The sequence below is a fragment of the Ptiloglossa arizonensis genome, chromosome 10 (assembly GCF_051014685.1).
Source record: "Ptiloglossa arizonensis isolate GNS036 chromosome 10, iyPtiAriz1_principal, whole genome shotgun sequence".
Lineage (NCBI taxonomy): Eukaryota > Metazoa > Arthropoda > Insecta > Hymenoptera > Colletidae > Ptiloglossa > Ptiloglossa arizonensis.
This window is the reverse complement of record NC_135057.1, coordinates 8,287,624-8,313,911: the sequence shown is the minus strand read 5'-3', so window position 1 is coordinate 8,313,911 and position 26,288 is coordinate 8,287,624. Positions and strand designations below refer to the sequence as shown.

Below are 26,288 nucleotides of genomic sequence, written 5' to 3'. Positions count from 1 at the left end.
TGAGTTTAGCACTCGTGGGATATTTTCAGTTTTTGTGCTTTTATATTTTCTTCGATAGAATGATTAATATAGTAATATTTCTTTTTTCTGCTTGGCATATATTCATATAATAATATGAATTTTCTTGTTTCTATTCTTTCTTCGATCATTGGAAGAAGCTTTACCGATTAAGAAAATTGTATTTAATAGGATAAAATATATATAAGATAATTTTTTCGAAGATTGTATATTTTTCTTAAAGGGGAAAACGTCGCGTTAGAAGAATATAATTGAAAATTCGACACACAGACTAATTTCTTTCTACTTTCATCGAAAAAAGTCGACTATGACTAATAATACTCTATACTGTACTACACAAGTATATTTTCTAACCGTAAATAATTTTTACAATTTATCCAACACCCTCGTTTCTTAAGGTAGGCTAGAATATGTACAATGGCCAAAAATTCTAACACAATATTTAACATTGCAACTTCGCAATTATTGACCGATACCAAAAAAATACAAAACCACTCAAAAACACGCGTGTCTCCCCTTTCCACCGTATCGAACACAAATCACCGCGTCGTCGATAAATTAGCTCCGATACGTCGCTTAAAAACAGGACATTGTTATCCGTTGGAATTTACGCAAGCGTTCGCTCCCTTCCCGGTTTACCTTGCAACGGTTTAATAAAAGACAACACCGTTACCGAACGAAGCCGGTGTTATCGACCAACGAACACTTTTCGGGGCCGGTTAATAATTAAATCGAGGCTCCGTGTGACGTCGAAGCTGTCGCTCGCGCGGCTGCGAGCGGTCCGATTTTAGAGCACAAGAGGCAGTCGCAGTCGAAATTAAATATTGAGATTCACGAGCCAAGGCCGCGGAAAAGCGTGTCGAAATCGAGGGAAAACTACCGCGCGAGAATAACTCGCGCGTCCTCGTACATACAGAAATAACGCGACGTTATTTATTTTAATCACCGTGCTCCTCACCCTACCACCCCCATCCCCTGGAAGACGTTGGATTCGCGATCGAAGACAAAACCGTGTTTTCCGGCTCGCATTGAAATTCGTTGCTCGTTCGTTTCTTTCCGCTTTTTAGAACACATCGCGCGTCCGTGTTACGTCGTGCGTGGAACGAGAGAGTATTCAGATGGTATTTTTAATGAGAATCGCGAGGATGTGCTCGTGTCTTCGGTCAGGTAACGTCTGCTGACGAAAGATGGGAACGAGGGGAATCCTTCACTCGAGGAGTGAACACTCGAGGCCCCGGCTATACGGTTAATTATTTACTGGAGTGCCGAGGGTGGAGTTCCCTTTACGGTGTGTTTGAGCTCGCGCGGCATTGTGCGTGTGCGTGCATCGACTTCCAGGAGGAGCGCGATGTCTCGCTCGCGAACTTTCGAAATAAAACCGGAGATCGTAAACTTTGTCATTTACGTGGCTCGTTGAACGTCCGCGAGACTCCGGACGGTCGACCGGTGGAAATATTCTCCGAACTTTTCGAAAATCTTCCCTGCCTACGGCTTTACGATTACGCGAGCGAGCGAGAGGCGAGCTTTTGCAACTTTCGAGATTAAAGGGTTTTGTCGCGGCCAGGGAAACGGCGAATCATCGAAACAAAACGTCCTCGTAACAGGAGAAACGAGAAATTGAACCCACCCTGTAAGACGATTGTCGGGGGCTACGGAAAATGAGCCGAGATATAGAGTTGGGATAAGAACTTCCGGTCTCAGCGTCGCTGAGCCCCGGTCGATGTACTTCGTTGGATCGTTCAGCGGTTCTTGCAGCTTTGGGGGACGAAAAAAGAAAATCTCTTGGAAACATCTATCTTAATAAGTTTCTTTGTTAGCGGTGGATCGTTGGACGCGCCTCGGACTCGATTCGACCAACTCGTGAAAATACTTGTTTCGTAGGGTTTGTAAATGTATTGGGTGGTTTGGAAAGTCATTTGGGTTTTTTTCTGGTGAAAATTATTAAATTATATATTCTCCATTTTGTAAACGAAGTTACTTTTCGAACAACCCGATAGTGTGTTGTTTGGAATAATAAGTCAAATCGTTCTTGAGTTTGAACGAAAATTATGTCAGTGGAGTCGAATGCTCTGATTTGCATCGTAACGATATTTGTTTGTTCTTCTGAACTAAGTAAGTCTGTAATAATGTTACGAGGTTAATTTATATAGATGGACAATGTGATACAAGAATCTGTTTGATCAATTATTTTTCTCGTAGTCAAGATCGACCGTGCAATTATCGTAGAAGTATTTTAACCTCTAAGAAATATTTTAAATTCACCATAGCAGTTCAAACAAATATTTGAAACTCCATCTCTCTTAGAAGCTTGAGGAAATAATATAAATTCTTTCTAGACGAGCGAGTTTAAGAGGAAACATTTTAAATTCCATGTATCTCGGAAGCTTAAGAATTTACAAAGTGGATGGATAAGGTGTACTATAAGGCGAGTCTCCGGAACAAATTTTTGGTAATTATTTACACTAACGACCTCATCGATTTCAATGTCACTAAGTATCTTCAACTCGTGATTAAGGGCCTCTGACAGACCTAACCCAAACCATTACTTTCGCTCTCGAATGCTCAGGAACAACCATCCCCTACAATATATTTAATGGTCGGTTGTTTCTCATCCTCGACGTTAAAAACAGCCAAAGTGTATCCATGGTACATCCAAAGTATATCCAAAGTGTATAGATTCTCTACAGCAGTGCGATCAACAAAATTCATACTCTTCTTTAGAAGATAGAGAATTCAGAATTCGAAGAATTCATTCAGAAATTCGTTCCAAACGCAAACTACGTTCTGGATTATATTTCCAGCCAAACACCCATAATTCACCCTGGAAAGCACAACCCTCCTCTTAGGTTGTTCGGAAAGTAATTTCGTTTCTTTGTTAAAAACGAGACACGATTTTTTCAGAGCCTACAAACACTTTCTTAAATCATATATTCTCCATTTTAAAAAACAAGAAATAACTTTCCATACAACCCAACCCAAATTTAAACTCCCAGTCAATCGTATCCCCTATCAAAATCCCCCAATTTTTCAACCACACCTCGTACCCCTGTTTATTCCCGGTCGATCTGGTTCGCGTATCGCGACTGGTGTAAATCCACGCGCTCTTAATTTCCCCCCGGCGGCGAGCGTATCTTTAAACGAGGTAACATCCTGTAGTCTCTCGCGAGGCAAGGTCACGATTCTCGAGCACGACTTCCGGCGCTGTAAAACAACAGATTCTTGCTCGGTGTCGGGGATTGGCGCGGTGCCAAAAAATCAGCGGAGTGCATTCAAACGAGGGTGGCTAGAGTCGGGGGTGGGTGGGGGTTGTGGAAACAGAGGGGGCGGCGGGCACGCCGGGCAGCATCCAGCACGGGACATACGCGCATAACTATCGCGCGTCGTTCCCTGCCGTATCGGCGACACACGCATTCCTGAATTATGCATACGCCGTGAACCGAGGCTGGTGGTGTTTGCGTACAAGCGAGCTAACCCGCAGACACGTGCACGCACTCGCACTCGCACTCGCACTCGCACTCGCACTCGCACTCGCGCACGCGTTACCAGCGATCGCGTCGAATCCACGGTTCCATTACCGAGGCTGTTTAAGACGACTGCGTAACACGAGACCCGTTCGAGGTCTAGGGGGACCTCTGCCAACACCGTGGAATTATGTATGGGCGTCTCTGTGCACCTACACGCGCATGTATATATATACACATACACACACAGAGACACAAGTATACATCACAACGAAAGCGCACCGGCTGCGCAGACGGTATTATCCTGTTAAACGTTCGCGACGAGATTTTTCTTTTCGCTCGTATTTCCTTCGTAAGTTCCCCTCCCCACTCCTCCCGTCCTTTCCCTTTCCGTGATAAAGGGATATTCGTTGCGCGCGCGGAGAAGGATCGAACCGCACCACGCGTTCCCCTTCTCGCGAACCCTCGGGCCCCCCGAACGCCTCTAATTTATTCGTTTCATAAGCGGCGCGTTTATAAAATAGGTGTCAAAGAGATACCTTGATAAATATCTTATGAATATGTTAATTCGAGCTGGTCGCCGCGGGAGAAAAATGAGGAAAGTCCTTTGCCACGTAATCTTCCTTACAAAAGAACCAACGTGCCGCCGAACCACTTCCTTAAGCATATGATTTATATTCTTTGTCGACTGAGCGAGATGAAGGAGTTTCGCACGGCGCCTTTTACTCGTACAGCTGGGTACAGGGCTACCCCCTCTACGGGGTCGTTCCCGGAGCCATCCACCGTTCGCCACCACCACGTCGAACGTTTTTCATTTTCTTTTATCGTTTATGAAACACGCTGAAAGATGTATTAGGTTGGTGCAAGGCGGCTCGTGGATACGGACGGGTTTCTTTCTCTTTCTTTCTTTTTTATTTTTTTTTTTGACAGACCTTTTAAACGGGGAAACGAGACCGTGTAAAACCGCGCGATAACTTTCTGGGAACGGTGAACGGTTCTCCGAGCGTTAAAAAATGTATCGTTACGCCGCGGCAGCGCGCAGGACACGTTAACCTATTCAATCTCGTCGAGTACACTTTAACCGCGTCGGTTTTTGGTTTCCACTTCCTTCCTCTTCTTCTTTTACTTCTTTTCTTTCTTGTTTTTAATATCAGCTGGCTCGAAAATTCATTTCGTTTTCTAATAAAATGTTTCCCGATAAATTTCCAATCTAATAAAATGTTTATACGCTCTAAAAAAGATCGTCTTTCATTTTCACCGAAAAGAAATACGAAACGACTTTTCGAACGAGATAATATTTGTTTTCGAGTCCACTTTCCCTTCGGTAGGTCCGTCGTTCGTTGAACGTTTCGCCGCGTTCCGAAGACGCCCGGATTTATTAAATCTCGGGTAATTTCGAGCTGCAGGTGCCATCTTTTACGTCGAAAGTTGCGCGACTGCATCGTCCCAGCCGCCGATAAACTTTGCCACGGGGCTCCGCAATATTTAAATACGCCCCGTAATTTTGCAATCTTTTGCTCCGGCATTTCCGTCACGTCCTGACGCGAAAGTAATTTTTCTCCTAGACTCGCTCTCTCGTCCCCATCTCCCCCTCTCTTCTTCTAGTCGTGCCCCTTTTGCTTCCACGTCCCTTCGTCTCTCGTTCGCATCGGCCCCCAGGTCTCGCTCGCGAAGAAAGTATCCGGAAGAATGAGAAGGGAGTGTCTTGCGCTGATAAACAGAAATCCTGGTTCGAGGACATTGTAATAAAAGCAATCCTATTATCCTAATATGATAAGGTTTAATGGAGTTTCGTTGGTAGCTCGTCGTCCCCCTCTTCTTCTCCGTGCTCCGAGAAGGTAATCGTGATTTTCTGACACGATTCGTCCCTTGCGATTTGCATTCTCGTTTCGTGGAAGGGAGAACTCGGAGCGATTCGTCGATCGATTCGATGATTTTTCGTTTACACCGAATGATTTTTTTAGTATATATGTATGTACATTTGTGTTAATATGTGTGTATGACGAACGAAAGAAGAAAAGACGCAAGCTTAGGGAGAATTGGGTTAGTGGAAGGTAAGTGTAAATATTGGGTTGTTCGGAAAGTCATTTCGTTTTCCAAAATGGAGAATATATAATAACGGAATAATTACATAATAAAATATCTATAATGTAATAGCTGTGTATCTAAAACTGTGTACAGTGATTTTTCCATGGTTAACAAAGGTCTCAAATTGGTCTCGACCTCGACTGTTACTCCATGACGACACTAGAAATCTAATTTCGTAAAACAAAAATTCCAATGACTATAAAATCACAAAAAAAGTAGAACCTTGAGAAAAATTCTCGTAATATTTACCCCCTCCAAACGAACATTTTCCACCGACAATGTTCCTGTCGTCGAAGACAATTTAATTAAACTGAACACTGTACACAACAAACAACCAAATACCACCTGCTACAGTGTATAATTACTACACGAAATCGAACATGTATTCTTGTGTACGGAACAAATTACCGGATCTCGTTCGGTGGAAGAGATCGATCGTTTCCGAGCGAGGTTACGCAAAGTCCCCTGTAACTTTATCATTACTTCCAAGTGCAAGCCTTTATCATTCCGCTGCGCCACGTTTACAAGTGCTGTGCGGTAAGCCATCCCCCTTAATCCGTCCTTTAAGACCGTTTCCTCGGACTTGGAACGTTACGAGTTACTCGAGAGAGTGTATCGGTTCGTGGATGTAACACGCGGTGTTCCACGTCGAGGCGAGATGCTCGATACAAAACGGTCGATGGTATCCGAATGATCGAAGCTGGTGCCGTGCGAGATCATCGAAAGAAGCACGTTCGTGGAATCAGTTTCAATCGAGCCACGCTCGCGGCACGAGCGATCGAAAACCGAATAGAGTTCCATTACTCCTGTTTTTTCCCCGGTCTGAGTAGTGCTTCTGCGGAAGAGAAGATTAATTTCTCGCGGTAAGAGAGCAGCCCCGAATTCTCGAGGAGGGGCGAGAAGGGCGGAACAATTGCCTCGGCAAAGACGAGAGATTCAATTACATCGAAAACGCGGGGCAAAAGGGCCGCCTCGCTCTGCGTGAAGCCAGATTAATTCGTCCTTTGCCGTGATGGTTCCACGGGGAGAAAAGCACGGACCCTTTTCTCTCTTTTTTTTTTTCTTCATCGTTTTTTTTTCCTTTCTTCGTTCCCTTTTCTTTCTCTTCTCGCTTTCGATGGAATAGGTAACGGGGTTTCGTTCGAGCGAGAAAACTCTACGCACTGTTCCCTCGCCATTGAATTAGTCATTGTTGCCGCGAATGTTCAGAGGTTTCTCGCGATTCACGCAGCGTGAGGTCCATTGGGGGGTTCAGGGGGTTCGTTGGAATCATCCGGTGGGGTGAAATGTTTATTGTTGGTTATCGATGACGCCGAGATTCGAAGAAAATGCACACAAATGCAGTGGCTTGGAAATGTATGATTGGTATTTTTTTTTTGGATAATTTTACTCAAGGAAGGGATACGTTTAGGAAAATTGTATACGTTTCATTTTTATAATTGTATACGTTTCATTTTTATATTTACTTACATTTCTGGTCTATTGTACGTGTAATGTGTAAGTGAATTGTTTAACAATGCTTTGCAGTGGAATGTAATCGTACACTTGCGATTTTAATGGAATGTTTAAGATTATTTAGATTCTACATTGTACTTAGTAGGTTGTATGCATTCCTTTAGATTCGATAGTGTCTCGTAATCTTCTTGGTACATATTCTACGATATTTTTCGGTTACTTTGCCTTTTCATTCTTTGTTAATTAACCACTTACATATAACCATCGCTAAAAATATTCTTTCATTCCTTCGGGGACCTCGTTTTTTGTCCTCTATCGTAAAAATAAAAATTCCAAAACCAAATTTTTAATATTCACCCAGTGCCGAAAACCCCGCGCAATTTGATCATCCCTCTCTGCGCGAAAATAAAAATTCCAAAACTGAATTTTTAATTTTCATACAGTGTTAAAAAGCGCGCTCTTCGTCCTCCTCTGCGGAGAAATAAAAATCGCGAAAATGAACCTTTCGTTTTCGTTCAACGTCAAAAAATCCCAATTTTATTCCTCGCGCGAAGATTAAAAAAAAAAAAATTGCCAAAACGAATTTTTTATTTTCGTTCTCCGTAAAGAATTCCACCCTTTGTACTTTCTCGCATAAAACCGATAAACTGACCAAAATCTACCCCGTACCGATCCAACGAGATCATCGTTACGGTAAGAAACCGTCGGGAAATTTGCTCGGCGTTTCGCGATGGTTTTACCGAAAATCACCGTAAAAACCGGGCAGAGTATTAACAGGATACCGGGGCTTTGAGCTTCCGCCGTGAAGTTAGTATTCTTCATAGTAGCGGGCGCTTTATTTTAATTCTCCGGCGCAGTTCGAAGCGCCGCGGCGCCTGGGGTTCGTTCGCGGCACACGCTGGGAAAAAAAAGAGAGAGAGAGAGAGGGAGAGAGACCCCCGCGTCGGTTTATCCGCGAAAATCTTTTAATCCTGTCGCGGCCGTCTCGTTCGTCAAGATTTTATCGATTCATTTACATTCGTATCGACGCCGCGCGTGTCCATTTGTTTTATTGACAACGATTTGTCTGGCTGAACGACTATGACCGCCGGACACGGAATTTCCTACGCGCTCGCCTCCACGCCGCGACGATTTACGCGCTTTATTTCCGCGCCCGCGCGACAGAGGAAACGCGCTCTCCCTAATTACTCTGATTCGCTAATGACCGTATAATGGCAGTCGTTTACCAACCCGTGTTTCACTTTCCAGCTCGTCGATGGAGCCGCACAGGGCGCGCCCTTTTTCTACCGGGTACTTGATTTCTTTTTTTCTTTTTTTTTTTTTTTTTAAATTGTTTAATCGCGCTCTGGAGCATCTATCGCGATTTCCACCGATCGTGGAGACTCGAATGAGATTTTAGACGACTCGAGAAAGAGAGAGAGAGATACCTAGAATATAAAAATAAAAACGAGTAAAAATATATTTCGGTGAGAATTTCGACAGATTTTCTCAAATTTTAGGGAATTGCAGAACCGTGTATTATTGTTAATTGTATATTTTTGGAAGAGGATCTAGCGTATTTCGATGAGATTTTCGACAGATTTTCTCAAATTTCAGGGAATTGCAGAGGAATTGCAGAATCATGTATGTATTATTGTTAATTGTATATTTTTTGAAGAGGATCTAGCGTAATTCTATTACGATGAAACGTTTGATTTTTTATTTTAGATTAGGTGAAAAATTGTTGGACAAGGTTTAGGGTTTACGTTTTGCGCCTGAAAAAGTTTCTTTTGTAATGATTTTCAAGGAAAGAGAACTTTTCTCGAAAGTAAGATACTTCTAATTTCTTAACCACTCGGGTTATGTCTTGTATAAATATTTCGAATAAAAGTTTGAATATTTTACCGTAATTTTCTTAATTATGATGGACAGCTGCGCCAACGGTGTGGCGAGGGTAAACTTGTTTAATTAAACAGAGTAAATCCACGGACTGTGATCGAGCGACTATAGTTGTGTGCGAGTGGTCTCCGATGGAGAGTGACTATAGTTGTCTATAGTGTACGAATAGCGTCTTGTGGAGGGTCACTACGGTCGAAGGATTTAATCGAAGGGTTAGTCTCGCGAGATTACGTTTTCAATGCGGTCGAGGGATTATTGTTGCGGTACAAATGCAAACTACCGACCACCATCGCTTATGGCGCGAAGCGTGGATAATCCTGGCCGAATCTTATCGGAAATTAGTTTACGATCTCGGTCAGATATGTCAAGAGGTCGTCGTTCTATCTGTTGCAAAAAGGAAAAAAAAAACTGCCTCTCTGATGGTGTCTATACTCGTTCATTAATATAAACTAATTTATCGATTCTGAGTAAAGGACATAAAATTAATCTAATTTTAATTTAATCGATGAATTAAAATAATTATGATTATCATCAAAATTCTCACGATTATAATAATTATGATTGCCGTCAAAATGATTATAATTCAAATAATTAAAATTATCTCTAAAATGATCAATTATAAACGGTACGACGCATTGGTAAATGAATACGAAATTTTATTTATTTTAAATTCTCCATTCATAATATACACGTGAACGTTTTGTAGACTATTTTTCCTAACGAAATAACGATGTACAGTATTCGTTGAAGTACTCGAAAAAGTTCGAGTATTTTCACAAATACTTATTCGTGTTTTGACACACATTCTCGTTGAAAATGATGATTAATTCTCATCGGTGAAGATTCGATTCGTTTACAGGTACTTCTCGAATCTCGCAACCGTTGATTAGCTTCGTCGATGGTACGTCTTTGACGTACAACGAGGGTGATGTTCATTCGATCGATTCTTAAGGTTAAGTCGAAACGATAATATTTTCCAACGCGTCGATGTCGCGCATGAGAATGCTTGCACACGTGTCGCCATATTTACCCACTCTGAAAGCTTCGTGTCCGCTTCAATGAACACACCAGCTGATTAATTTCCAGACACAGGATGTCCATTAAAAAAAAAAAAACCGAAGGAAGAAACACAATGAAACTTGCATAAATCTCTGGTAGGAATCTTGGAGAATGAAAGAGCCAATCGGAGGTTAAGAGTTCGACGAATCTCTAGAAAGATTCATCCATGGACGATTTAATTAACGAGTCGACAAAAAAAATGGAAATTAATAGATTCCCTTCGAAATCTCCTATTCTTTATCATTGCTGTCGTTGGTTCCACCTCGATCGTTCGTTGCACTGTCATTATTTAAAATATTGGCGATATCATGATATATAGTTCAATGTAAATTTCGTACTAACGCGCTTCAATTAGATCCCTACGGAAATAAATAACTTTGTCCGTTTTCATATAGTATTGAAATAGGAAAATAACGCGACAGAGTATTTTTATTAAACGTTTTAATAGAACATTTACGTAATCGGCGTTCGTATAAAGGGTATTCAACGGTACGCAATTTACTCGAGGGAAACTGAAATAATAATCAGAACGCGCCTGGGTAATTACGACCTCGTCGTTGATAACTGGGTAATTGACGCGATGTAAAACTAGCGTGTGTACATGCGGAAATAAACAAAATAATCTTGCCGCGTTACGCGCGTTGCTTTCGCGATGACATCGAACGCGCGAGCGTGTGTCACAGAAATCAAAATACAGATATTTCGTGTCCGCGACGGACGTTGCTGAATCGTTAGCAAATTCACTGACCAGATTTATCGCGGTTTATCGTAATAAATCGTTTCGTTTTCGCGCTTTTTCCATCGCGTTTTTCGCGACACGTAAAATACCGGCGCTCACATCTACAGCGAAACGCGTTAATTTTCGTTCGGGCGCGGCGTGTTTCTGGCATTGAACTTGCGCTCGATTTTCCGCTCGAGTTTCTTCGTTCTTTCGTCTCTTCGTCTCTTCATCTCTTCGTTTCCTCGATTCTTCGTTTCTTCGTTTCTTCGTTTTTTCGTTTCTTCGTTTCTTCGTTTCTTCGTTTCTTAGTTTTCTAGTTTCTTAGTTTCTTAGTTTCTTAGTTTCTTCGTTTCTTCGTTTCTTCGTTTCTTCGTTTCTTCGTTTCTTCGTTTCTTCGTTTCTTCGTTTCTTCGTTTCTTCGTTTCTTCGTTTCTTCGTTTCTTCGTTTCTTCGTTTCTTCGTTTCTTCGTTTCTTCGTTTCTTCGTTTCTTCGTTTCTTAGTTTTCTAGTTTCTTAGTTTCTTAGTTTCTTAGTTTCTTAGTTTCTTAGTTTCTTAGTTTCTTAGTTTCTTAGTTTCTTAGTTTCTTAGTTTCTTAGTTTCTTAGTTTCTTAGTTTCTTAGTTTCTTAGTTTCTTAGTTTCTTAGTTTCTTAGTTTCTCAGTTTCTTAGTTTCTTAGTTTTTTAGTTTCGTAGTTTCTTAGTTTCTTAGTTTCTTCGTCTCTTCGTCTCTTCGTTTCCTCGTTTCCTCGTCCATGACTCGAAACTCCGAGTTCGAGCCCAAAAGTTACTCCGAAATGCTGCTACTTCCGCTGGTCGAACATCTGTTTTCAGATTCGTGTGACTTGGTTCGAGTTGGAATTTGATTTTGTAATTTTGTACCGATTACGTTCTGTAATCTATTGTTGCTTAAGTAACCGTTCTAAAATTGTTAAATTGTTACTATTCAAAATACGTCCAAATAGCCTATAGTAGAATACAAATTGAAAAATAAATTTTAATAATCCGAGCTGCATTCGTCCTTACACGAAAAATTCTACAATAGCAGGTATTAAACTCGAAGAATATAATTACGAGTCGACCTCAGAGCCATTAGAGGTTACAAACAATTAAAAATGTTTAAGTGAAGCGGTAACCGGGGATAGAAAAAATTCTCAAGGAATATAAAAATAGGATTCCATCGTCTCGATCCAGTCGTCCAAAGCGAGCATCGGTATCTCGTCTCAAAAAAAAAGTGTCACTGACGTCTCTGGTTCGAACGTTTTCAGTAGACTCTCGACTCTTTCGAAACCATCGAGAATCTTCTCCAAAACTCCATATTCTCGACTCGTGAAAAGTTTCCAGTACAAAAGAATTCACCGTTACGGCGCTACGGTAAATTCACGTTCGCGTAACCAACGTAATCGAGTAACGTTGACCAAGTTGGCGATAATTTTGTGTATTAATCGTCTATCGTGAAAATAGTCGACACACCGGCACATGGCGACAGCTATTGTCATTTCCGTGACAAAAGCACCGTTGGCCGCTTTGTTCCGGCCGCGAAGGTCGAATGTAAAGTCCTTGAAGGAAACAAACAGCGTTGGGGATGGCAGAAGAGTTGGAAAGCACGGTTCGAGGATGGCGGCGTTTAGTGGAACGGAAGTCTAGACTGTCCAACGGTTGGGTTCCGGTTCGCGTAGTACAATGGGTGGGTTGCCCTTTGGTGGAAGAGTGTCAGAGGACGGCGTCGCGCAATCTATCACTCTCATTCACCGACTATCCCCACTTTTCTCGCGACTACGGTGCCGTTACTTGGTCCTCGTGGACATCGGTGCAGGAGGGATGACTCTCCTCCGCGTCGAGGTGCTCCGTTCCCTCGGATACCAGCCGTACTGTCGCATCACTTATCCCTACCGGTAGACAAGCGGACAGAGGAACGGACGGTCGAGCCAACCTCGCAGCCCAGCTTTCCTATTTTTTACCAGGAAGTGGGCTTCAAGTATCTCTGCCGCTCTCTTTCCCTCCTCGTTCTTTCTTTCGGTCTTTCTTTCTCTCTTTGGCTCTTCGACTTTCTCTATTTAACTCTCTGGCTGTCTCTGCTGGTCTTTCTTTTTCTCTTTTTCTCTCTTGCTCTTTTTCTTACTTAATCTTTTGCTCGTTCTATCTCTGGCTCTCTCTGATCATCTTTCTCGCATTGCTATCTCTTGCTTTTTCTTTCTATTGTTCTCTCTTGCTCCCTCTTGCCTTTTCCTCCTGTCTTGCTCTCTCTTGCCCTTTCTTGCTTTCTCTCGATAGCTCTTATCCTTTGCATTCTCTCTCTTGTTCCCTTTCTCGGTTTTTCTTTCGCATTCTCTCTCTTGTTCTCTTGCTCTTTCCTTCTATTTTTCTCTCTTGTACTCTTGCTTTTTCTTTCTGTTTCTCTCTCTTGTTCTCTCTTGCTCTTTCCCTTGTTTTCTTTTCCTTGTTTCCTTTCCTTTGCTTTCTTTCTTTTGCTCTTTTCTTTGTTTTCTCTCTTTTGCTCTCTCTCTTATTGTTCTTTCTTTTGTTTTCTCTCTTTTGCTCTCTCTATATTGTTCTTTCTTTTGTTTTCTCTCTCGTGGTATTTTCTTTATTTTCTCTCTCGTGCTCTTTTCTTTATTTTCTCTCTCTTGCTCTTTGCTTCCTCTCTCTTGTTCTCTCTCCCTCTCTTGTTCTCTCGGATGTTGCTCATCCTCTATCTGTTTCTCTCTCTCTCTCTCTCTCTTCTCGCTCGCTCTTGGTCGCCACGACGGAATAAAACTGCTGCCACTGAGAATTGATGTTTCTCGCTGCAAATTCGTCCTATTTTTCACCACGGAACCACCCGCGGCACTTGTCTCGGCGGACCTACCCTCCTGCCGCTAACAAGGGATTTCTGCCTCTCCCTTTCCCGTTCCCTTTCTTTCTCTCTCTTTCGTTTACCTCCCGTAGGCCACCGGCTTGTCTTCCGCGCGTAGCGCGGAATAAATCGCGCTGCGCGTTACACACGGGGATTTTTCCGGTTTTTATAAATAGCGAGGTCGGGAGCGTTGTTTATGGCGAATCGTCGTAACGCGGTAACCTCGAAACGCTGTTGGATAAAAGCTCGGTCTTTGTCATCGACAATTTCGAAGTTAATTGTTCGATGTCGTTGATCGGTTCTAAATAAACATTCGCTGCGAGGATTTCACCGATGAACCGAAAGAAGCGTTCGAAGTTCCATTTTTCAATTTTCTCGTGAAAAAATCCTTGCACGAAAGTACTCGTGTTAATTTCTATTTCACTTCGAGGTGATAACCCTCCGAACCGAGACTAATTAATTTCACGTTTTTATTATCCTTCGAGGCGCGGCATTAATCACTTCCACAGAGCGGAATAGAAAGCACTCGTGGAAGTTCCGTTCGGCCGAAATAACTTGCTGGTAACGTCAGCTAATTCCTGGTAAACTCGTTTGCGTGCACGTGCACAATGGTGCGTCGAGTAACCCATCTTCGAGTCATTTACAACCCTGTTTCTCTATCATCAATGGGTTTTCTACACACCGTCTCCTTTTGATTTTATATCGAACGCTGACCAATCGTTTCGAGATACTAGTTTCTGGAAAAGTATAAAATATCGCGTCGAAGGTATTCATTTTTTGTAATATATATTATGTATTCGGAGCACAATCGATAGATATCGACGATGCATCTAAGATCAGAGACAGTTGTCTTTGAATTATTGTATTGGGTTGTTCGGGAAGTCATTTCGTTTTCCAATATGGAGAATATGTAATTTAATGAAATATTTATACGCTCTAAAAAAATGGTGTTTCATTTTCACCAACAAAAAAAAACGAAATGACTTTTCGAACAAGCCAATACATATGGTAAAATTATGTTTCCTTAGCAAAAGATATCAAAGAACTAGAAAGTATTAAGAGAGAAGAATTTTTTTCCATTCCTTCGAAACCATTTCAATTGTGTCACGAATATTTTTCGTGTCGTTGAAAACGTCGTTTAAGAAATATTTAAGCTGTCTTTAGCCAGAATACCTTGTATATCGTGCATAGAATTTGTGACAATTGCATGTTGCAAGGAACAGGTAGCTTTCGTTAATTTGAAGAGTAAAATGCACGTTCAGCATCGTCGTATCGGATTTATGAATCTGATCGATTCGAAGGAATCTGTAGGGTACGAGAAGAATCTCGAACCATTGACTTCGAAGGGATCGAAATAGGTTAATTCTACTTGCTCAGCGACGAGACTTGCGATACTCGAAACATCGACTAACTTCGATGATAAGAAAGGGACTGAAAGTGGTTCAGTTTGCAGGTTAGTTCGAATTGCAATTGATGAGGGAGCGAGTTTAAAATATCACCGAGGTCACTTGTTGAATTTTTCTGTATTCTGGAACAGTGATCGAGTACTTTGGTATTCGAGTTCCGTTCGAGACGATCGAGATTGAAAATACGCGCGTGTCTGACCATTGCGAGCTCCTTCTACTTGCGTCTGTGTTTTGCAGCAGTATCACCTGCTTTGCATCGATTTTTACATCTAATTGTCTAGAACCAATTAACACTTTATCGGATAAATGTCCCGATAACAGTCAATGTTTAATCGTCATTTGAATTCATTTATTTAACTACGGAATAATGTACCATGGATCGTGAATAAGGCAATTTTAATATTAAATTAAAATCCACGCACCGTAAATCTATCTCGAGTAGAAACACTCTGCAATGGTCAGACACTCCACGCAAGTACTCGAACACACGTATCCCTAAAAATTTCAAAGTTCCAAAAATATTCATCCTACATTTTCGATTGATTTCTACACGAGGAACCACACTCCTCGCGTGCCACAAATTCCATCGAACCCTCTTATACAACCCTCTGCGACACAAATACTCGAACGCACATATCTCTCAAACTTACAAAAAAATCGACATTCTCGAAAAAGAAACCTCGTTCGAAAATCTTCGCTTAATTTCTACACGAAGCACCACACCTTTCGCGGGCTACGAACTCCATCGAGCCTCCTTGTAATAGAAACCGACAGTAGAACGTGACGATTTACGTTTCGCGTTGGACCTACGGCGAGCCTATCGATAAACACTTCGTATACACGAGACGGAAGGGTTTCGATAGGGGTAGCAGGTGTCTTCTCACCGACGGTAATAATTTTCGTAACGGGAAAGCTCGATCGTTTCGACTCGGAAGCGTATCCGGAAGTTTCGCAATTTTAAAGCTCGCGCGCTTTATTTCGTCGTGCGAGTTCTTTCTTTTTTTCTTTTTTTTCCCCCTTTTCTCCATCCTCGCCCCGTTTGTGCGCGTGTGCGTTTTCCGATCGAACGACAGGAGCGGACGCAAGTTGGATAAGAGGATTTTATTTACGACAGCCCCGCGAAAAGATGGATTCCTCGAGCGACAAGCACTCAGCCGGAACCGAGGACGGGTAGTCGACGCTTCTTGTTAGCTTTGATAAAGAGCTGACGCGTTTTCAAAGACCGACGTTGGGCAAGCGTGTGATTCCCGTTGACGGTACGATGTTGGAAAAGTTCCACCCCTGTTCCCGTTGTTACGAGAGCAATAACTCCCTCTTGGCAGCTGCTGCGGCGACAAGTGTTACGAATGTCCTCTTCAGAAACCACCCTCTCCCTTTCGTTCGGCGTTTCGCGGGCCTGGCTTTCGTGTTACAGATTCAAAATTAAAGGAGAAACGTCGATATGCTGTTTTCCCATTTCCACCGACTGGAAATTACTCTTTGATTTCATGCAATTTCGCGGAGCTCTCGAAATTTTCGACACGGGGCGCGGAGCTCTTGAAATTTTCACGCGAGCTTCGAAGCAACGTTGCTATCCGCGTCACCGACGCGCGTTGTGGAAATGTAATATTTGTTACGTTATTACTTGTACACTGTGGGTTCACGTATTACGCACGTGCGTTGCTTTCAACGTATTGAAGGCATCGTAACGTAGGAATTGTCTAATCAGTGCTGGTGGTTATGAAATAAGAGCGAATAAAGTTCTAGGGGATACGTGTATCGAATGAGGTAGCAGTAGGAATAAAATACTGACAAAATACACAATTAATAACTACGCTAATTCTTTTTTTATCAGACACGATACCCTTCGACAATTTTCCAATTGCTCCTGACTGCTCTAAACGCTCTTCTCTCGCACCTTGTATCCTCACAAGCATTAATTCCCTTTCATTTTAATTCTTAATCTCTCTCACTCAATGCGTCTGATCACGTACTTGAAATTTCCTACTATGGTGCTATCTCAATCGCTCTTCTCTCACACTTTGCTCGCTCGTCTATTCCAAACACTTCGGATTCTCTCCGGACCGCACGCAGTCCCTTTCATTCTCTTGCATCACCACAGTAAATTACTACGATTGTTAGGGTTGTAAAGATGAATTCAGTAGCTGGGATTAGATGTTAGCAGTCCTTTGTGTCTCGAAACTGGTACACGTGTAGACGTTTCTGGCTGCTGTGCGAGGTATGTTTTCGAAAAGAGGCAGTTTTGTATAATCATTTTTTCCGAAGAAATCGTTTTACTTTCTAACGCAACGGTTTGACTAATGAACACATTGACACGTGTTCTAGGAGTGCTCGAAATTTTAATAAAAGATAACGATCGTAAAACTTACCGAAACACATTTGTAAACGTGTCAGTAGTGACAAAACCCGTGCACTGAAAATGTTTCATTTTTCGTTCGTAAAGCTAGAAAACTAACTCATCGTTTTACTCGAGTTTCACCCCTCTAAGATATCAGAAGTCGATCTGGGTGTTCCGATCCCGTTAGCAATTTTGCGCCACAGGTGCCGTCAAAGTCTAACGTTGTTTTCGAAGCAGAGTTGATCGGTCGAATCAACGAACGTAACCAATGCCACGGGATTTCTAGGTGGAAATTAGCGCGTGTCTACTGTGCGTGCACCTGTATACCAACCGGATGGAAGGAAGTTTGCCTCAGGTAAGGCACGAGACACGCGCCGCGCCCGTCTCGATGTGTTCGCGAAGTTCCATCATAAGTTGGCCCTCGACTGCTAAGTCCTTCGCGCATTTTGAAGTTGGATAGTCTAGGAACTAGTCGGGCAACTTGAGTTACACGCTAAATACATAATAACAACGCTTGCATAAAGCGTTCTCGTGCTACCTCACTCGCGCGCAACCGTATCCCCTGTTAGATTATGCTAATCAAGAAGGAAATCCCGCTGGCAGGGAGGAAACGGAACGCATGAAATCCGCTTAAAATTCACCTCGCCTTTTATTCTTTAAGGGCTTTAGAGGGCGACGCGGAGTCATACGTGACTCGTATCGCGAGATGATATTTTTCCACCGAAACCGGAATCATAAAAATACGAATTCCAATGGGGCGAGAAAATATACGCGAATAACCGTGGACGTTCGGGGACGTGTTTACGTCGAATCGGGTAAGGCTCGTGGCCACACGAGCGTACGAATAAACGTGCTGCGTCGTGCGTTGATTTTCGCCGGACATTGAGATCGGGATGCACGAGCGTTGCAACGATGCACGTTGCAACGTGCATTGATTTTTACGCTGCAACTGTGACCGCACGAGCGTTACTTTTTTTCTATCGGTTCTCGACGAGCAGTTTCTCTCTCTCTTCAAATTTATTCAATGTAGCTAATAACACAGGTTGTTTAACAAGATTTAAATGTCTCCGATTTTTACGCTACAACACAGGTAGCTAATAACACAGGTTGTTTAACAAGATTCAAATGTCTCCGATTTTTACGCTGCAATCGTGACCGCACGAGCGTCACTTCTCGTGGAATTTTTTCAATGTCGTTAACAACATAGGTATTTTAACAAGGTCCGAATATCTCGAGATAGTACTCCATCGTGCGCACGCATGCGAACCGAGTTTATCACCAGGAATTACCTGACGTTTCCACGAACTTACCTCGGTCGAATGGAACTTCTACAAGTGCTTTTTACTCCACTCTTCGGAGGTGATTGGTACCAAGCTTCGGAGATATACACGCATGCGTTCGTCCCCGAAGAACAGAAGAATTACTCGAAACAAGTGATCTTCAGTCATTATTCTCGCGTACATTGACCTTTCTACTTTTCGATACATACCGAAAAAAAGAACACGTTCCTGCGTTCCTCAAAATTCGAACCTTTCGTGAAACAACGTGTTATCGAAGTGTCAACGGGTCGCGATTTTTAAATAACCTTGAGGACATTTTTATCCGTTTGGAATGTCGTCACGGGTCACCGAATCTCGTCCACGCGGCAACAGCACGACATTTAAAAATATCGACGAGTCGCGAGAAACACACGCCCACGAGACAATTTCATCCCCAGACGCGTTCTATCTAAAAGAAAGATTCCCTTTGGAGCTACAACGTTAGGCACGCCTAGGCCTGTGCATTATTACCGATATTTCCACGTACCGACTCACTTCCCGCGTTGTGGGCGTAGCAGGTGACCGTGGACCACCTCGATAAATCTGTCACGAGCATGTGCATTCACTGTTGCCGGATATATCGATCCCGCGAATTTATCCGCTTATTCATATTTTTCGTCCGGTCGGCGCGTCCACGTTTCTATTCGTTCGAGAGGTTCACTCCGGGGTTTCCACGGCAGACTTTCCTTACGGCTCTCGAGTATTTCCACGGAGGATGTCCTCTCGAAGTTCTCTGTGAATTTAAATAAATTACGCGCGCTGGGACCGTGGCAAATATTTGACTTCCGTGAAGAAATTCGGCTCCGTAAGATAAATTCTCTGGCTTCATTTCGTTCTCGGCAGCTTGCCCCCTGCCCCCTTCGTCTTCTGGAAGCTCACGGGGGGCAGAGAGATTTTCGTGCGACGATTTTCTTTCTCGATTAACCGGGTCGAGTCGTGCGTCGACGTCACGGTGAACATCATCTCGCAAGAGAACGACGACATCCTTTCACGGGGGTTCGTCGAACGGATTAAGATATATCGCTCGAGAAGTATTTCTCGAAAGTTTCACGACTCGTGAGTAATTATGCGGGCAAACGAGTTTCTGTCGTTCGTTCGTCCACGTTCTTCCATCGTTTCACGTTCACCGTGACCGTGCAGAGAGTATGACGAAATTCACCGATAAAACCAGCCGGGCACCGGTTGTTAAGATAATGTCCCGGTTTGGCGCACTCGGGAACCCCGCGAATAAAAATATAATGGCTTTCTGTAAAACTGGATTCGAGAAGAGGAAGGGAGCTTGGTACACGACTTACGATCTCCAGAGACATATTTGGAGCATTTGATCGGAATTCGTGAAATATTCATGGGCCCTCGACCGTGTTCGATAACGCGTCCACGATGACGTTTCGCGAGTGATTTTTCCGCGGTAACGGTATTCGAATTGACGGTATTTGTCGAGCGATGTCATTGAGGATTTACACGACGCTAACTGTATCATACTTTTGATTTAAATTTAGTCGTTAATTGTCTCGTTTATTTAATTTTATGTAAGTTCTTACATTGTTGGATTTCACCTGTATTCCTTTCTCTTCGAATTCAAATCTTCTGCTTGGTGTATATTAATCTTCAGGAAGTGAAAATCTACCCTTCATTTCCTTTTTGACCATCATTGTCTACACACATGCTTGGATACTTTCAGTATATATAATAGAATAATGAACCAAAAAATACACTCTGTCTATTCTGTGAGTTATTCTTTATCTAATCATCATTTTCGCAAAAATATGATCCTTAACTCGAAGATTACTACATTTTGGAGGAATATTAAATCAATATATTTTTAATTTCATGAATATTTTCGTACGAGTGAAACGAAATCAGACACCGTGGTAAAATACTACGTAAATATTTATTTTCTTATTTTCAATCGAATAATTGAGAGAATTAATTATTTCTCTTTTCATTTCGTTGGTCGACGGATCAGGATCGAACATTTATTCATAACGTTGGATTTAACATCTTGTATTACTCCTAGCTAGGTATTTTTGCGAACAAATAGAAATAGAATTAAATTTTCGACTTCGTTTCGTTTCAATTTTACCGTTTCCAGTAACGTACCTTTACCTCTTCCTCGAGCTCGCATCGAAACTTCGATATTTAAATTTACACGCGTCCAGTTACATTCCGAAACGATCGTACAATAAATACACAATTATCGCGTAACAATCGCAGAGCAATAAACCCGTCAATGGACTTGGTAATAATCGCGAGAATCGCGTCCGTCAAACTGACATACAGGACCCTTTTCTACAAGCAACGTTGTCGTACTCTTTCGTACTGTCTTTCCCCATTAATCGTACTAAATATATAAATATCTCGTTGAAAAAAGTAAACGTCTGAAAGTCTCGGACGAGTATCCCCACAAACGGCGGAACAATGTAATCTTCCGTTCAAAATGTATCAAATTGACACGAGGGACGTAGAAATGTTAATTCGCTGATCTACCAATATTTCATTCTCTGGAAACTCGCGGCGAATATTCAAACGAATCGATTTTCAACCGATACGCGTTACCGGTCCACGCGAAGCGTATTTCGTAAACGGGTACACAGTTTCTCTCTCTCTTTCTCTCTCTCGCGTAGATCGAGAATAATGCACATACACTTAACAGTTATACGGGTGCGTAATAGATATTGCCAGTCTGGCTTATAAGAGCGTCTGCCTTCCAGGGGCCAAACGTTAACGAGATTAATCCATCCAAACACGAAGCCAGATATGAAGGCCGTAAACACGGAAGACTGACTTCAGAATTTCCAGCAGTGGAACAGGAGTAATAAAACGGTATCAGGGGACTGGTTTCCTTTCCGACTTTATTCTTGCCCGGGTTTAATACCATTTTCGTACCGACCGCCGGAATACGTTCACTTTTGATGAAACGTGCGCCGAAATTATTAGCGACGGAAATATTCGCGACGAAGTTAATAAATCAGGGGAAACGCCAGACGCGATCGAGTATCGTTCTAATTGGACGGTTTCGGGCGTATTGTCTCGTCGAAAACGAAAAAGAACCGGAATAGGGCCAATATTGGCGATGATGTCGGTGGGGGTGTTTATATATATATTTTTTCAACGCTTCAATTATCGAGACAGTAATTTATGGAGTTTTCACGGGCTTGGAGAAGCATCGTGGCAAATCGAGCACCACGGAAAAGACGAGTACGCGTGGAAGTTTTCAATTACATTAGAGTCGGAGCATATTAAACCTATCTTCGAAGATTCTTGCCCGGTAGTCGGAGATCGCTGTCTCGTTTTATCGTCTTCGATGCCCTAACTCGATCCAAAGCGGGTTCGGAGGGTAAACTTATAAACTATGAAAGTTACTTTTCTATTCAACGAATTGACCGTTCCTTCCTTGGCGTGTACGTGCTGCGAAACCATTTCGTCTGGAGATTTATTTGGTAGAGTTTGATTTTTTTAAAAAAATATTTTTCATTCGTTTCTCCATGTTACTTAGAAACGAGCGTGCGACGAAGAATACTGGGTTGTTCGATAAGTTTTGTCGTTTTTTTCATTGTACAAGAATATTTGGTTCGGGAAGTCGTTTCATTTCCAAAATGGAGAATATGTAATTTGATAAAGTGTTTATACACTTTCAAAGAATCGTGTTTCATTTTCACCAAGAAAACCTAAATGACTTTTCGAACAACCCAATACTATGACATTTTAAGTTTGTATAACTGTAAATATACGAACGAGTCGACAGGTATGAATGAAATTTCGCACGTTTAGAAAAATAAAACGACGAAACTATATGAGAAATAAAGAAGTTTCTCTTTATTGAGAAACAATGTAGAAAATGACAAGTTTTCTCATCGATTGGCGAGACTGGAATGTTCTGTGAAAAAATGGGTCACGATGATTTTTTAACACGCCTGTCCCGCGTAATTCATATATAGAGGCCGTGGTCCTCGATGTCTTTGAAGTGGCGCTCAGCTTGGTTGATATTGATCCTGAACGATGGGTTTTGAAAAACTGAAGGGACGATCAATGTTACGAGGCAAATTGATGCTTCCAGGGTGAACCGAGTTTCCTGTTTCCGAGCAGAAATCTACATTTCGAATCGGACGATGTTGCTTTGAAGCGTACTAAAAACGAAACGATAATTTTCTGTCGTTAATCGATCGAAATTTTACGAAAGATTTTATCGTCTAATACTGGACGATTTAATTTCCATTCGAACTGGATGCTAAAAGTGCAACGCGATTTTCAATATTTCGACGAATAATTCACCGTCTTTGGTCGATCGAAATTTCAGGAAAAATTATATCGTTGGAAACTGTCATTTCCAATTTCTATTCGAACTCTGTGCTTAAAATAAGAAGCCTTATTCCACGAATCTTCGATAAATAATTTCCTATTCTTAACTCGATCGAGAATAATACTCTTCTTTGTTATTTCAGATCGATTCACTTATCCAATTGTACCAAATTGGCAGGAATTCTATTTATCAGCGAAAATATATACCTCGACTGTTTTATAATTTTGTCGATACGTTCGATAAATTTACGATCGCTTGTATTATTCGTCACACGGTACAACGACGAGAGGCCCCCGGGACGCACTTTATCGGAGTTGTAAAACACAATTCTTGCGACACTAGGGGTCGCGAAACGTGACTCTGACGATATTTGAATCGCGAGACGCGATTTCAATGGCGAACCGGGCTCGCGAGGCGCAATTTTTACGACCCAACGGTCGTAAAATACAATTTTGACAATATCGAAGTTTCGAGCCGCAATTTCCTACGGATTGTTCTAATATACGATTCCAATGATAATAGTTCTACCCCTAGACGGAGAAATCCATACTTGAGTGTCCAAGTCTCGATTCGGTATGAAACTTCGCTGGTTCGACGTTGCAGACGTCGGCCGGTATAATTATCGGCTCGTTGATAACGGTTTCCATGTAGCCGTCATCGTCAATATTGTATCGCGAAACTAGGTTTGTCGTTATCGCAATTTGCGCCACTTGAAGATCTTCGCTCAACTTGGAAACTCGAGACACCGTCTGTATCTCGTCTCGCGATCACGAAATCTTAATTGGCCGACGACAATCGCAAATATCTCCGAGAATCGAAGTGTTGCGATATTTTTCAAATAGCTTCGAAGACGATACTCGTAACATAATTGTTACCTCAGCTTTGAAACTCGTCTCTTACGAAACGAAAGAATACTACTCAAAAATCCAATAATTCTTCCGAACGAAATCTACGCGATTAAAAATGCTGTGAAATTTATTCCAGTCTCTCGGGTAACGTTATTTTATCGTTCTTGCAATTTTTCCGTATCGTTGAAAGTTGCGGTCACGTTACTTCCGTAGCACTTTGTACAAAAAACGATCGCTCCGGGTATACCGTAACGCAATTGTGCGAATGCACGGTGTAGAGATTAATTTTCGTTGGTCGACGTGTACGTGTAACGTCGTTTGTTTACAACGCCAAACTTGTGCACGAACTGACGGCGAAGTTTCACGACGGTAGAAATAAAAAATTATGCAACGAAGGGTCGAAGCACAGTTAGCCATCGGTGCTCGGCGCAAAATTAGTAGGAAATGATACAATGAAAAAGTTTGTAACTAGTTTCGAGATGGAATGTCGGTGCTTAATGCTCGAATTTTGTTTTGTTTTGTTGCAGAAGTCGAGAGGAGTGCAGGCGCTGCACCGGGGGCGGCGGGCGCGACTGCAGGGGGCCTTCGGGGGTTGGCACCTTCCCCTGCCCCCTCGACACCCTCGATCCCCGTTACAACCAGTAGCCCCTCGGTCTCAACCACCTCGCCTTCGTTGTCACCTTCGTCTTCTTCCTCACCTTCCGCTCTTGTGGCGGGCTTTGACAAATCGGTGCTACAGGTAAGACTTTTTACCTTTCCATTTATCCTACCAGACAGCTGTTAAACAGCACGGTGGACAACATTTGTATTATGTCGTAAAGAAAGGACGCGACGTTACGTCAAACGCTGCCCGTTATAACTTACCAGAAGGTGTGGTACAGCCTTTCGGTCGGGTTATTAATTTTTCGAAGGAGACACGAAAAATTGAATCTTTCCCGACGATTCTGTATTTTTTTTTCTTTTTTTCTCTTTTCTTCTTTTTTCTTTTCTTTCTTTTCTTCTATTTTCTTTCTTTTTCTTTTCTTGTTTTCCCTTTTTTTAATGCGAACTTTGTCGATTGAACGTACAAAGCGTCAGTTATAATTGTAGTTCTTTTACTCCAAATGAAGTATTATATTATCATCATCCAAGTGAATATTATTGTAGCTTTCTGTTCTGAATCTTCTTGTAATTATTCTATCTTTTCTTTTCGCGTTGGTAGTCATTCTCTGATAAAAGTATCGAGTCAAACGATTCTTTATTTTGCACGAACGTCGAGAAATAAATTCGATCGGGTATATTCTATACGGTTTCTCGCAAAGAGCAATAACCGGTAAGCCTATCGGATTTACGACACAGACGGAAAAAGTTTATGACAAAGGCAGTTTGTTTCTTCGCGAAACAGCTGTAACTTTCCTGTCCTGCATTGGACAATAGCTAACCATACAACTGGTGTTCTTTCCGCGAGAAAAACGGATTCTATATGGAAAGAACACTTGTTAGTGCAGTAAAACAGGATTTTTATCGTTTCGTGCACGATAATGGTTATATCATATTTTTTATTACATAAAACAACACACACCTACTAAGATAATAAATGATTAATCGTTTCTAGATATCGTCAAGTTTCGAACAACCTTTGAAATGAACATTCACGTAGCATTTATTTCTCTTTGTTATAGTACGATGCACTTTCAATTTCACGATACGTTGTCACGGTATATTTTCATCCGTGTCGTCGTTTTTCGTCATCATTTTTCTTAAGAGTAAATAGAATAACATTACCATCGTTCATTATTTTGTATTTTTCGAATGTCGTCGCTACCATTTACCGTTTAAACTTGAAATATAAATATTGCACAAGTACTTGGATGGCCGAACTGTTACCGAATAGGTGTCATAAGGTTTGTTCACGAAGACTGATTTTGGGCGACCATTTCGTCTTAAAATAAAACGTCATGGTAATAATCGTCGCGACAGTAATAGGTATTGATTTCTCACCGGTCATATTATTTTGGTAAATCGACAGTTACGTCCGGTCGATCCTTTTTTGGATCCTAGATTTTGAATCGAATCGAAATTTCACAGAAATTATGGTTGTTCAATAAGTTTTATCGAACGATAATAGTACTAGGTTGCTCGATAAGTTTTGTCACTCGATAAAACTTATTGAACAGTATAGTACTAGTTTGCTCGATAAGTTTTGTCGTTCGATAAAATTTATTACACAATATTACATTGAACATTGTTTCTTTTAACTTTGAAGATTGTAATCTTTTAACTCGTCGAACACGAGACACGAAAGGTAATTAACTATTCGGGACAATTGTTTCTTTCACCGGAACGTTAGAAATGAAATATCCTCGATCAGTGTTCCGCAATTCGAAGTGATTTTTTAAAATTACTCTCCCGAATGAAATTTCATCCGTGCTTGTAATTAAAGGCAGAGACTTGCTAAAAAAGAATTCAGTTCCCCTCTGAATATTCCATACTCGAGTTGTCGTACCTGTCCCTCGTCGTTCGAAAATACTTTTCTCTAAAATTATCCCCAAGATCGTAATCCGTCAATTCGTCGAGGTGCACCA

The 26,288-nt window shown here is 41.9% G+C and overlaps 1 protein-coding gene across 5 annotated transcripts in view; it reads left to right on the top strand.

Annotated features, from left to right (window-relative positions):
- LOC143151865 (dystrophin, isoforms A/C/F/G/H) overlaps positions 1 to 26,288 on the top strand; it is a 741,778-nt gene that overhangs the window by 102,110 nt on the left and 613,380 nt on the right. For all 5 annotated transcript variants that reach the window (XM_076321330.1, XM_076321326.1, XM_076321329.1 and 2 more), the window contains one exon: positions 24,252 to 24,463. In XM_076321330.1, the coding sequence (XP_076177445.1) occupies positions 24,252 to 24,463 (212 nt within the window). The remainder of the gene's footprint in view (positions 1 to 24,251; positions 24,464 to 26,288) is intronic.